The 14433-nt window shown below is 41.7% G+C and overlaps 1 protein-coding gene across 4 annotated transcripts in view; it reads right to left on the minus strand.

Moving 5' to 3' along the window:
- Window positions 1–212: 212 nt before the first annotated feature.
- Window positions 213–14433, minus strand: part of si:ch211-200p22.4 (phosphatidylinositol-binding clathrin assembly protein) — a 160561-nt gene continuing 146340 nt past the window's right edge. For 3 of the 4 annotated variants that reach the window (XM_060931571.1, XM_060931308.1, XM_060931479.1), the window contains 3 exons: window positions 13953–14012; window positions 13745–13858; window positions 213–6705 (listed from right to left, as the gene is read on the minus strand). In XM_060931571.1, coding sequence (XP_060787554.1) covers window positions 6691–6705; window positions 13745–13858; window positions 13953–14012 — 189 coding nt within the window. In that variant the 3' untranslated portion in view covers window positions 213–6690. The remainder of the gene's footprint in view (window positions 6706–13744; window positions 13859–13952; window positions 14013–14433) is intronic. The other variant, XM_060931389.1, reaches the window with a different exon arrangement.

Consider the following 14433-nt stretch of genomic DNA (forward strand, 5'->3'; position numbering starts at 1 on the left):
ACCACAGATATAGTTTTAAATTTTTTCTTCATGGTCCTGTATGTTTCATAGCAAAAACGTCCCCCTTTTCATAACAGTAAAACATTGTTGGTTCTCTGGTATTGCCTATTGGAAAAATGAGATCGCTGCCATAAGGCAACACCATACAGTAGAGCATTAACGATGCATTTGTGTGCTGTAATGTTTGAGGGCAAACAGAAAAACACCCCAACTGTTAAAAATGTGTTCTTTATTAAGAAACCAGCGAGCACGAGCGAGAAATCAATTACTTCACAAGGCCTTCATTCATGAGTCATGGTAAGAGCTTGCATCACAAATACAAACAACATAATTGGCTTTTGGGGGGGGGGGGGGGGGGACTATACAACAATTTTAAAAAAATCTGAAAATTTTAACTCAACACCCACTGAGAAACTAGTTTTCAGAAAACATGAGAATTACACAAAGAAGTCAATTACAGCCACAATAGATTGTTTACTCAACGGAAAAAAAGAGCACCATATTAACAGATCTTTGCAAATGATACATGGAAGTCCGATTCCTCAAGCATGTTGGATTGAAAAAAAGAAAAAAAAAAAATCAACAACACATGCAAGTGGGGGATAAAGGAACCAAATTGAACCAACTCAAACCTGAAACACATCACACTTCTTGGTCCTGAATTGAGTCATTGCACGGGAAATAAAAAGGAGACGAGGGTTGAACAGAAGCAGCTGCATCGCACCTTCAGCTTTCATAAGCACCTGTCGTCCAGGAATCTCAACACACACACACAGAATGGACTGTAGGAAGACCAGAAAACATCTCAAGTGATAACTTGATGAAGAAAGTGCTGGATGAGCTGCTTTACCCCTCCACATCATATCCTAAGATGTGCTCCAGGCAGTGCTTTTCCACAAACACCCATCATGTCCAACACTGAAGTGTACGGTAGATGGATAACGGCTGTGAACTTATAGTTGAAATGAAAGACGAGAAAAGCAATTTAGAAAGGAGAGTGACTTTATTTCTTTTGGTAAAAACTGAAAGAATGAAGTAGTAAAATGAAAAATGAACAAAAACTTCCATGATTTCATGTTATATGTATTTACCATGCAGATTAAAATCTTTATATTCTGCATAAATAAATAGAAAAACAATGTACAGAGGGGTTTCTCCACTCACACTTCCACTCATTTGGCATCGATATGACTATAATTTCATCCTTCCACCCCGGTGCTTACACAGACAGTGTGTGTGTGTGTGTGTATATATATTTATCTATCTATCTATATATGAGGCAATTATCTCCAGTTCAGAAGCAAAATAAAAGGGATAACATGTTAACATTGCAGGTTATGGGTATATACATGACTATGTTGGGCAGCAAAAAGGAAAAAAAAAAAAAAAAGTCCAAAAACCACAGGAGACTTGAGAGAAAAAAAAAAAAAAAAAAGTTGTGTGCATGTGCATAAGGTCTGGCAAAAATGACCACAGGTTTTTCTTTTTCCCTTTAAAAGGTGTCCTGATGACCAAAGTGAGAGGAGCCCTGTATAAATATGATAAACTCTCCAGAGTCAGACTCCGGAAAACTCTCATGTCTGAGTTTTAAGGTTTAGCACTGAGGTCAGGTTGAAAGCTGGGCTTCACACCATGTGCAGGAGGTTTGGACGACCTCGAGCTGCCATCATCTACAACTACAGGCCTCACTCGTATCACACACACACACACACACAGGACGGAGAGCAAAAGGTGGCGTTCGTCTCACTCGCTAACACCTTCAGCTTTACACTTTCAGAGACGACTGAAAGCTTTTAGTAAATAGATTTGTCTAAATTACACATTGTAAGCACAGAGTGAAATCCCAAAGCAAAACTGCAAACGTGTTGCAACTCTGCTCATGTCCACTAGGGGGAAGTAGAGTAACAGGAGTGCACCAAGTGCTACTCACTCAGCCCAAGTCGGACTTTGCAACAACCCTTAACTGTTAGGGCAAGAATTTTATTGACTTTTTATTCCTCTTTTTTTTGGTAAAGCAACGTCAGGGATGAGAAAGGTGCTATATAAGATAACTATCATCACCACCACCACCGAACGCTTGGTGCATCTGCTATACCATAAGTATGTGGACACGACCAAGCATTAATATGGCGTTCTAATTCATCCTGAAGGTGTTCAGTGGCTTAAGTTCTTCTACACCAAACTTTGCAAACCAAGTCTTCATGGAGCTCGCTCTGTGCACAGGGACTTGTGTTATGCTGGAACGGGCAGCGAGCAGAACATAAGGTCATTTGGACATTTTCCTGATTCTCATTTCACCTTTCTCCTTAGACAAAAAAACAAACAAAACTACAGATAAGCTCATGCTTTTAACTGTACTGCCCCCCCCCCAAAAAAAACCCCTCAACACAACACTGTGCTCTCAGTACTTTCACCTGAAAAAAACCTGAAGTGCAAGATACACAAACCTTATCACACAACACATACACACCCCGAAAAGGAGCACTCAGAGCCTGAAAAACACCAAGTAAAACGGATCGATAGAAAAACAAGGTGACATGATAAAAATCCCAAAACACGCTCCAATATTTAAAGAAGCCATTTGCGTGTTTCTGGCCCTGAAATAAAAACACCATTTCCAAACCTAGCACTCACAATATTGCCTTTTTTAAATGTTTGTTTCACTATTGTACATACGTATGTATTGCTACTTTCTGTTCTGTTTCAGGCTTCCGTTTGCATTTTTCTGGCCCAGAACTTAGCTCCGCCCCCTAGCAAAGGTGCTCAGCCCTTTTCTTTTTTTCCTATAGAAGATAACTCTCAAGGGGGTAGGGTACATTTAAGGGTAAGGGATGCTTGTCAGGGTTTTTATTACAATTGTACAAGGCTCTAAAATGACAAAGTGCTCCTTTAAAAAACATCAATAGTTCTGAAGATTATTATGAAAAAGTTCATGTGGCCCGGAATGAGCGACTTCCTCTCACACACACTAAACGGATGATGAGGAAATACCCATGTGCCCTCAGCACATCTTGTTATACAAGCCAAACAGATCAGCAGCACACGAGTGGGAGATCACCGCAATGTTCTTGAGAGCAGTTATTGACACACGACATCTCATACAGACAGTGAGGGCGGAGTTTCACCGAGATGCTGAAAGGAGGAGATACAGAAGCAGAGCAGTGGGAAATGGAAACGCTGCTGAAACACACACTGCTCATCTTTTCTCCATCTGCTACATTCCCGGAAAATGGTTTTGAATTTGTGTAATTGGCTCCTTTAAAAAAAAAATTTTTTTTTACTGGTTTGCGTGTTTTTTTTTGTTATTAAAAACATCCGTCTCAGTGTGATGAGATGATCAATGTCAGGGTGTCCTCACCATGCGACAAAACGACCAGCGGACAGTTCTTTACAGTCAGTCAACGATCATAACCCAATCGTTCAGTCCACCAACACTGAAAAAAGTCAATATTATGTTTGTTCTGAGGAATCTACCGGAGCCAGTCGTTTGGATTTGGTGACTTGATGCTTTGTAACCAAGGTGCAGGTTGTCTGATGAAACCCCCCCCCCCCCAATTCTTTTACTAGTTTGTACACGAAGATTTACTCAGATACTGATGACCTGAATGAAGATGGAATCCTGTTTGATGTCAAGTCCAAGGATTCTCAATAATCCCATGATTGCTTCATGACATCAGGAGTTCAGTCAGCTCTCCCAGCCAATGGCGGGCTCCTTTCAATGGGCGGCATGGTGGTGTAGTGGTTAGCACTGCTGCCTCACAGCAAGAAGGTTCTGGGTTCGAGCCCAGGGGCCTTTGCGTGGAGTTTGCATGTTCTCTGTGTGGGTTTCCACCACAGTTCAAAGACATGCGGTGAAGTTAACATGGTGCAGCCATGGGCTGAGGTTGGGCTGAAGTGCCCTTGAGCAAGGAACCTAACCCCCGACTGCTCCCCTGGGCGCTGTAGCATAGCTGCCCACTGCTCTGGGTATACGTGCGTGTGTTCACTGCTTCAGACGGGTTAAATGCAGAGGAGGAATTTCATTGTGCTTGTGACAAAGGCGGCTTCTTCTTGCTTGGACCCTTCAGAGTCCGTGAATCATGGGTAAAGGAGAGAAACGTCCAAGTTCACGACAGAGATGATTTAATCTTGCCACCTTTATTATTAATGTGTTCGAGTGAAACATGTACTTCTCGCTTGCTACCGTGAAGGCAGGGTGACCCCCAGGAGAGCTCCCACACACCGATTCCTGCTCATGCCTCAGCAGCTTGTAAACTTCCTACCGCCTCAGCTTCTCTCTCCCCCCCCCCTTTCCTCCTGAGAAGTGACTAAGAGGAGCTTATTAAAATAAGGAGCGATCATCACCTAGAGGGCAGAAGAGTCAGGAATAGCGCTGGAGTTTGACCCCACGTGCCATCACACTCACTGCAGCGACTAGAGAGAGAAAGCAAAAAATATATCCAACCCTTCAGACAGACATCGGCTGCCTCTTCCACGGAAACCAGTCTTTTCCAGTGCTTCCATGACAACACTTGCACTTTACAGATATATTTGTTTGATCCAAGAGATGAAAGAAAACTTGGCAATAAATATCAGGCACTAATACCTTTGAATAATCTTGGCACATAGTTCTTCACTTCCCCCAAAGCCACAGAAAGAGAGACGGCGAGAGAGAGAGAGAGAATATTCTAACATGGCTACGTGCCTGGAAAGTGGGAGGAGGTGTAAGAGATAGCATATGTTCACAGCAAATTGAAATCACAACTGTTAATTTGGCAGCTTTAATTGCAGAATGCTGTTTGAGTAAACTACGCATGCTTTCGTTTAAAGAACTCATGGCGTGCAGATGAAAATAAGTGACACATGAATCTCAAGACAAGCAAGCCCTGTTCTTCGAGCTTCCATGAAATACAAGACAAAACTATCTAGCGGCAGCTTAAAATAAAAATCATAGCAGGATTCGTTTCAGAGAAAGATGCAAAGAAATCTTTATGTTTCCCCTCCCCCCGGGCTGAAAAATGTACGGTAACATTGGTAGAACCTCTATAAACAAGGTTCATCAAAACTATTTAATCTCGTCTTGGCCATCTTCCGGAGAAGAAGAAGAAAAAAAAAAAAAAAAAAAAAGATATTCAATAAGGAGTCAGTTTCACAAACTGATTTGATCCAAGTTGTTGGGAAAAGTTGCATGCTGGAGCAAAACGGCCATAAGTCTAATCAATCAAATTTAGTTTGTAATCTGATCCCGGCTGTCAAAACATCACCCGTGTGCTGGTGCTGCAGTCGGAACGAAATCTTAAAATGTCATTTTCTGCCTTTTAACATTTTTTTTTTTTGTTGTTGGGGTGGGGCATTTTACTTCTGGTTGAGAAAAAAACATTTCTGCTGAGGAAAACTTGTTTTCTACAGTAGCAGTTAGAGTACAAAAGGTCAAAAGTTCACCATGTGAACAGTTAGCGTAAACACCAAGTGTTTACCTTAGATTTGAAAAAATATTCTAAATACTCAAAATACAGATGATATCAAACTTCCGAGCCCTGTTTCTTAAAACAAAGCCTTGTCTGTCAACATTTAAAAGAGCATTGTGTGTCTTTCGATCAGTATTCGCATGAAGCCAAGACCCTGTTTATATAAAACCGAAGTAGTAGTGATAGAACAGGTTGCATGTTTAAGTGCTTAAACAGGGAGGTCTAACCTCACTAATCTCATACGCATGGGTGGGGAGCACTAGTTCGACTACAACACTAAGACACTGCGTCTAAAAGTGCAAAGGAACGACAAATTTTCCTGAAGTGGCAGGAGGAATGAAACGCATCCAAAAATCAACAGCGCAAGAGCCTGAGTGAGCGTAAGGGGTGCCAATATTTCTTTCCAGCACAGGACCGATTGATTACTGGACGGTTTAAGGTTGTCACACCAACAACATTCACTCAGGGTGTTAAAATGGTGAATGAAAACGCATCCAAACATGCAGAGACCAGCTCAGTGTATGGATACACAGGAAGTTCAAAGTGCCTGGGAAAGCCAAACATCATAATTACCTGGAGATTATAAACTAATTTGGTTTACTTCGCAACACGACTGGAACCAAGGAGCTCAATGATTCATTCAAGAAAAGCAGTGACACGTGTAATGATGCTGCGAGAGTGAGACTAACCAGACAGGACTAGCCTGGGTGGAGAGCAGCGACCTGCCCGTGCCTCCACACCCAGCTCGAACCCAAACACAGTGCTCAGGGCCATCTTGGGAACATAGCAAAGCAGCGTCGTCACTCCAGACATGAAACCTGATTTAGAAAGGAGTGAGTGATCCACCAAAACACAATCCTCAGGACATGATCAAATGAACCTGTGATGTATAAACACACTGTCGAGCCAAAAACAAGAAAGAAAAAGGGAGGAGAGGAAAAACAACAAAAAAAACCACAATTTAAAAAAAAAAAAAAGAGCAACATGCAGAACTGATACCCTGTTTTGGTGTGTGTGTGTAAAAGAGAAAGTGTCATGTCAGATAATAATGTGAAGAGTCTTGGCAAAAATAAAAAAAGTTCTTCTCCTTTACTTGTCCTTTCTGCATTTCTCTCTCTCTCTCTCCAAATGCATCACCACTTTTCCTCCAGCTCCCTGAATCCGATGGTGGTTGGTGTCTCCGCTTGAGTTGTTCTGTGGGTCATTCTGCTGTCCTGTTTGGCACGCTGCTACACGAACGCAACTACATAAACTGCATCTGCACCAAAGAGAGACAGAACAACAGCTTTAGCTACAGGATCATTTACTTGGTGGCTCATTTTAAACTCGCATTCTTTTCTATTAGTGCATACAGGAAAATATTAAAGTAGTTTTCACGCCCCGCATACACGCACACAGCGTTCAAGATAACTTTTTTTGTGTAGCAATTCCAAAATTGTGTGTCGCATTTTGTTTCCCCGTGTATATTAAGTAATAAATGTGCGAATGACAGAAAATAAAGCCATGAGTCTTATGACAAGTTTACTACAAGGCTTTAGATCATTATACTAATATAAATGGTGCGACTACTACAGCAAGCTTTAAGACCCATTTCCAGCTAGGAAGGTCATCTGTTTGAGTTCTCATTTTAAAGCTAGTTTTGTGATCAAGAGTTCTGAGTAAATGTTAAAAAAGATTTTGGTGTACTTCTAAATTTCATGAATAATGCTATTTATGCTTAAGTTATAATGCGAAGCTATACGGTGGTATGCAAAAGTTTGGGCACCCCTGGTCAAAATTGCTGTGACTGAACAGTTAAGCAAGATCTCCAAAAGGCATAAAGATGACTCACTCCCTTTATATTTTAAGCAAAAACAAATTTATTTTCATCTTTTACATTTTCAAAACGACAAAAAAGGAAAAGGGCCCGAAGCAAAAGTTTGGGCACCCTGCATGGTTAGTACCTAGTAACACCCCCTTCGGCAAGTATCACAGCCTGTAAACACTTTTTGTAGCCGGCTAATAATCTTTCAGTTCTTACCTGGGGGATTTTCACACATTTGTCCTTGCAAAAGGCTTCCAGTTCTACAAGTTTCCTGGGCTGTCTTGCATGCACTGCTCTTGAGCTCTATCCACAGATTTTCAATGATGTTTAGGTCAGGGGACTGTGAGGGCCAGGGCAAAACCTTCAGCTTGTGCCTCTTGACATATTCCATTGCCGATTTTGAGGTGTGTTTTGGATCGTCTTATTGTAGGACCCATCCTCTTTTTAACTTCAACTTTTTTACAGATGGTGTGATGTTTGCTTCCAGAGTTTGCTGGTATTTATTCGAATCCATGCTTCCCTCGACCAATGAAATGTGCCCTGTGCCACTGGCTGCAACAACCCCAAAGCATGATCGATCCACACCCACGCTTCAGAGTTGGAGAGGATTCTTTTCCTGGAATTTGGCACCCTTTTTTCTCCAAACATACCTTTGCACATTGTGGCCAAAAAGTTCTATTTGGATTTCATCAGTCCACAGGACTTGTTTCCGAAATGCATCAGGCTTATTTAGATGCTCATTTGCAAACTTCATACGCTGAATTTTGCGGCTAGGACGCAGGAACGGTTTTCTTCTGATGACTCTCCCATGAAGGTCATATTTGTTCAGGTGTCGCTGCATAGTAGAACAGTGCACCACCACTCCAGGGTCTGCTAAATCTTTCTGAAGGTCTTTTGCAGTCAAACAGGGGTTTTTATTTGCCTTTCTAGCAATCCAACGAACAGTTCTTTCAGAAAGTTTTCTTCATCTTCCAGACCTCACCTTGATCTCCACCGTTTCTGTTAACTGCCATTTCTTAATAACATTACGATCTGAGGAAACAGCGACCTGAAAACACTTTGCTCCGTTCTTGTAGCCTTCTCCTGCTTTGTGAGCATCAATTATTTTATTATTCAGAATGCAAGGGAGTTGCTTAGAGGAGCCCATGGCTGTTGATTTTAGGGACACGTTTGAGGAGTCAGAGAATTTATACAGCTTTGAAATCTGCATCATCTGACCTTTCCTAACGAAGTATTTGAACATGCCACAGCTCAATAAGCTAATTAAGGTCTGGAACCTTGGTAAAAGTTACCTGAGAACTCAAATGTATTGGGGTGCCCAGACTTTCGCATGGTGTTCCTTTTTTTTTCCACTCTCCAATTGTACAAAAAAAAAAAATCTTGCAGAAAACGCTGAAATGTGTCGTCTTTACCTTTATGCCTTTTGGTGTTCAGTTCATCTTCTGCTCACTTAACAGTAACAGACATTTTCAGTAACGGTGCCCAAACTTTTGCATGCCACCGTAGGTGAAGTCCGACACCATAATTGCTTATTTGACACTAAATATTTCGTTTTAATTTGTGCATAAACTTTTAGGGCACTCCGTTTCAAATACTGGATTCCATGTTTTCTGTCCATTTACCACAATCACGGAAAACCGTTGTCTCTATATTATTATTACAATAATAAAATACTAAAAGGGGCGGCACGGTGGTGTAGTGGTTAGCGCTGTCACCTCATAGCAAGAAGGTCCGGGTTCGAGCCCCGTGGCCGGCGAGGGCCTTTCTGTGTGGAGTTTGCATGTTCTCCGCGTGTCCGCGTGGGTTTCCTCCGGGTGCTCCGGTTTCCCCCACAGTCCAAAGACATGCAGGTTAGGTTAACTGGTGACTCTAAATTGACCGTAGGTGTGAATGTGAGTGTGAATGGTTGTCTGTGTCTATGTGTTAGCCCTGTGATGACCTGGCGACTTGTCCAGGGTGTACCCCGCCTTTCGCCCGTAGTCAGCTGGGATAGGCTCCAGCTTGCCTGCGACTCTGCACAGAATAAGCAGCTGCAGATAATGGATGGAAGGAAAAACAAAAAGGTGTGCTGATTTCTGTAAGGAAGAGGCAGTTAATGAAGAAATCGCCTTGATCCTTCCTGAAGAACAGTGTAACAAGCACAAGAAAACCGTGAAAAATGCAGCAGAAGCCGCAGAGAAAGCCACAAGGTGGCTTTGGATTAAGAAGGCGGATCCATGGACGAATGCTGGGGTCTGATCGACCCTGGCTGGGTTGCCTGGGAGAGTGTGTTTGACGCTGAAAGACCCGAAACACCCAATGACTCCAGGTTACATCACTGATTATGCGTCCCAGTGCATCCATGAGATGCATCTTTCATCTATTAACTTATCCATCCATCCCCTGCTGGACAATCAGCGACTGACTAACCCTGGGAATGTTGAGGAATAAGGAAAGATTTTTTTTTTTTTTAAAAGAGAAGTTGGCCAACTTTTTGCATCGCATTTCTGTGCAATACAATGGGAAAACTGATTAGCAAATCTTCAAAATTGGGTCGCATTTTGCGATGCAGGACGGGCCATCTTCAACACTGCGTATACATGCTGTACACCTATCTGTAGCAGTCTCTACGCATAATTTATCACTCCGTCCTACACATCCATCAATGGAAATCAAGCAGCGAGCAGATTTTATTTGGGCAACTGATCATTGTCAGCAGTTACACCAACAGGGTGGTGTGTAGTGCTGCTGGGTTAACAAGTGCACCAGCATTGAAGGTAAAAACAACATCTGGCTTGACTTTTTTTGGCTGCAAACTTCGTCTTTCAGTAAAGTTAATTATTTAATATAAAACACGGAGGTTATTAGAGAAAATTGTGCATGCCGATTGGTCAAGAAATTCTGACCATTTCTTGATAATCACCTCAAGCGACTCGGCAAAATGGTGGCCCATCATGGTCACTGTAAGTGAGGAAGAATTGCAAATGAAAGAAAATGCTGTTCCTAAAAGCACTCAAGATGCTATGAAGTTTGGTCTAAAATTATTCAAAAGCTAAGTCGGACTTGTGATTTATTTTATCGATTTCAAAACAAAAAAAGTATTTTATCTGAGTCGGCATAGGTAAGTGATACAAGTCTGTGTTGTGCCTTTATTACATTTGCATGCCACCTTTGAAGTTAGAAAAATAATTTTTTTAAAAATATGATTCATTTAAATTCAAGTAAAATCACCTGTGCATTTATCCTAAAAACAATTATCCACCTCAGGCTCAATGATCAATAACCTCGACTTCATCTCAGTTATTATGTAAAAAAAAAAAATCAATCAATAAATATCAGCTGGCTTTTTTTTGTGGTCTATCAGATGTATTCCATTCACAGGACTGTGAAATAGAAATGACAAAATCCGAGGAAACAATTTTAGCAGGGGGCCTGGGGGCCGCAGGGCCCCAGAAGCTGAACAGATTTTGTGTATATTGATAGATTTGAAGCATCTCCTGAAAGCAAATATTTTCTCAACCATGCCGTTTAATTTGAACTGTTATTATTGTGTTGAAATAATACAATTTGAACTGATTTACCTTTTAACTGATAAGGGTTCACTTGAAGAATGAAAATATATCAATAACATACCTCATATTGTAAATTCACTCATATTCTTGTGTCGATTCGTATCAATTCATTGGGTGCCATAATGTCTTTTCCAGGGGGGAAATTCTAGACTGACTATTAAATAATAGTCACTAATGTTCTTGTTTTTGAACTGATTCAATACCAAAATGTCTTTCTTGTTCATGTTAGACAGATTCTAGTCAAAAACTATAGACCCCTTTCACTGACGTCACCCGAAACCGGAAGTAAACAGACCCTGTGCCATTTTGGAAGACCAACAAACTCGTGATAAGGGGATAATAACGGCAGCGGTATGTGAACCCACGAGAATAAAGTGGAGTGGCAAACGACTTAAACAAATCTGAGCTGTTTTATTTATGATTTATTGGCCCAACAGTAGACTTGAAAGAAACCTGTGTGAGACTTGGCAAAAAACTGTGGATATAATGGATAAGTCTGTGCATGATCTGCGGACACTTTGAGGTAAGCAAACGCAAGAAATTCAGATTTAAAACATGCTAAATTGGCCCCAAGTTGATAACTGTATGAGGAGCAAGACTCCCAGACTTCTACAATTTAATAATAATAATTTAGGATGGTTTGGGGCTTGCTCGCTGCTGCCAGGTTGGTTGTTGAGTAGCCTGACTTTTTTTTTTTCTGTGTGTGGTATCATTGTTGACGCGAGGTTGTTTTTTGAACATGCCAATGTGGACACGATTTCCCCTGATGAGTTATGACTTCAGACGCGATGCGTGTGTGGAGTCCGCGTGATGTGCGTAAGATAGGCTTCTCATGTGTTTGGAGATCCGCGCTCCGAGACAAGCGCAAGCGCACACACACCCCCAAGGGAAAAAAAAGGGACCCCCAAAAATATCGGCATAGTTCGAACACTGAGTGTAGGCACTGGGTGTAAACAACAAATAGTTTACAATGTCTGGGTAGCAAACAGATGGCAGAATTGGTGTCCGGTCCTCCTTATGTTTCCATTCTCCCTTGCCCCGAGTCTTATCATATGGGTCAAACCCATCAATCACAGCCAGTTTCTCCACATACCGTGCCCTTTCTGCAGCTGGTAATGTACTCACATAACCAGAATTATCATCCATTGTGTCACTTTACTCTCGCTCGTACTTTGTTTTATATTGTGAGTGCATGTACTTGGTCTTCCAATATGGCGCCTAACAAAATCTCGCGGCGCGGTGACGTCGTGAAAGGGGTCTATATACAACTATTTACAAGTCAATATTTATATTTATTTCCTTTTCTTTGTTAGCAGTTTCTTCAGCTTAGAAAGCCTACTCTTTTCTTTCTGACTTTCTATATGGCTTTTCCTTGCTCTTTTGGCCTCTCTTTCATTACATATTCATGATAACAATGAACATTATGAACAATAAGTTAAAACTACATAAATAATAAAATGTGAACAAGATGGTCTACCTGGTAATCTATAGTTCAACAGCTTCAATTTCACCAATTCCGCATGTTTTTTTTCCTTTAACATGGTCAACCAAACGCGTTCTTCCACCAGAACCGTACTTCACATCCTGATGGCACAAGATGCAGTAAGCTTTCCCCGGTTCTTTTATCTTCCGTATGTGCTCATGGAGAGATTCACTACCGGCTTTAAACTCCAGCCATCGCCAATTCCATGGATTTTTGATGCCGTTTTCCTTGTCAAAATGTTTTTGACATCGTCGGTCTCACCGTCCTCCGTCTGAACGATGTCCCTCCATGACGCGGACATACCGCAAAATTCTCCTTTTCAAAACCGTTGATATTGAAAGCGTGTTTAAAGAGCACAATGGTAAAACGAAAAGAACACAAGATTCGCGCCGTGGTTTGTAAGCATGGCACAAATGCCGTAAACTGGTCTGTCATTGTCGCAAAAGAAAAAAAAAAAAAGATACCAAAAAAATTACAATGTCGTTACAGAAAGAACAATTTGTGGTAGGCTCTTTCCCAGACTCGCTGGCTTGGTGACACTTGCTGTACGAGACTACTAGCGGTCGGTAGACAACAACCCCTACCCCCCAATTTGTTACTGCAAAATTAGATGATTTACTAAAATGATATTTTTGGCGGCCAAATTCGCAGAATTTTCACAGCCCTGCATTCAGCTAGCATGATATTGAACGAGTCGAAGACGAGTAGCTGAATGGAATATCTCTGACAGACCACGAAAAAGCGCCAGCCAATATTATTATACATACACATTCCTTTCAGGTGCTCAAAGTATCCCTCTTTCAAAATTCTCAAAATCTTCTGTATTTAACGACGCAAACCTGGCGTCCATGTTTGTTTCCAAATTGTCACAGTTGCTCGCTAGCGCGGAAGTTTTACATCTCCGATGTGTCTCTTTTCCAGTTTTTCGATGTCCGTTGGTATGTTTTTCCCTTGTAAATGTGTGTGAAGAATATCTAATGAAGTTTTGGTAGCCTTTCGGGTGTTCAGCGCGCCTTTCTCTTTCCCGTAAACAGAGAAATGCTTCTACACATGCGCAGCAGAAAACTCACTGGATATTCGCATCAGCTCCGACGTATGACGTCATGTCTTGACAACCAAGCAATATCGTAAGCCATATTCAACGCTCATTGCCCATTGGGTAGAGTGACGAGGCATGTAGGATACGCCAACAATATCGCATGCTATCAAACCAAATGAATAAAACATGTTTTTATTCCATCGAAAAAAGTGCCCTGTACGGATAATAATTCCTGATATTCACGTCGCTTTCGGTGAATAATTGTTAAAAATAGTGCATCTACTATTCATACCTGTCTGCTTCAAATAATCTCAGTATTTGGTTACATCCCTAGTATACACTGTTTAAAACTAGCAACAGATATTATGGTAGCAGTGTGTGGCTTTAATGTGGTGGATGTGCGCACGCGCGTGTACGTACCTGAGCTCCAGGTACTGGAGCAAATGGGTTGGTGGATCTGATGACAGGCTGGTACATCATGGGCTGTGGTGTCATCACTGGAACCCCTCCCATCTGACCCATCTGAGGAGGGACCTGACACACGCACACAAAGGTTCAAAACCTTATTTACTATTACAGGTGTTCGTTTGTGCATGTACTAGTGTTAATTGATGCTAAAGGAACTCACCATTCCATACACAGGCACTTGAGGTGTGGTCATGGGGAAGGTCATGGGAGCAGGAGCCTGCTGGACACAACAGGGCGCAATGAATAGATGTCACGCAGAAATAACGAGCACCGCATTTCAGCTGCTGAACCACAAGCTTGACACTACAGTGTACCGCTCGCAGGCTTTCTCTGAACAGAGCTGCACCACTGGCCTGTTACTCTTCCTGCAGGCTCTTATAGATCGAATCGGCAAACTCACTGGTGCAGTTCTGTTCCCGCCTCTCACTCCATTGATCATTTAATTAGCCGTGTTACTGCTGAGCTTGAACCTTTATGCATGGGGTAAGAAACTAAACCCTGCGTTCATATAAGCAAGCTACAAGTTTGACTCTTGTGGGTGTGCACAGAGCACAATCATTTTTAACTTCTGAGTGTGGCCTTGTCCAACTGTAGAAATTAGATTTATTTAAAAAAAAAGGGATTAGATGCAAATAGAATAA

This window comes from Neoarius graeffei, chromosome 1 (genome assembly GCF_027579695.1).
Source record: "Neoarius graeffei isolate fNeoGra1 chromosome 1, fNeoGra1.pri, whole genome shotgun sequence".
NCBI lineage: Eukaryota > Metazoa > Chordata > Actinopteri > Siluriformes > Ariidae > Neoarius > Neoarius graeffei.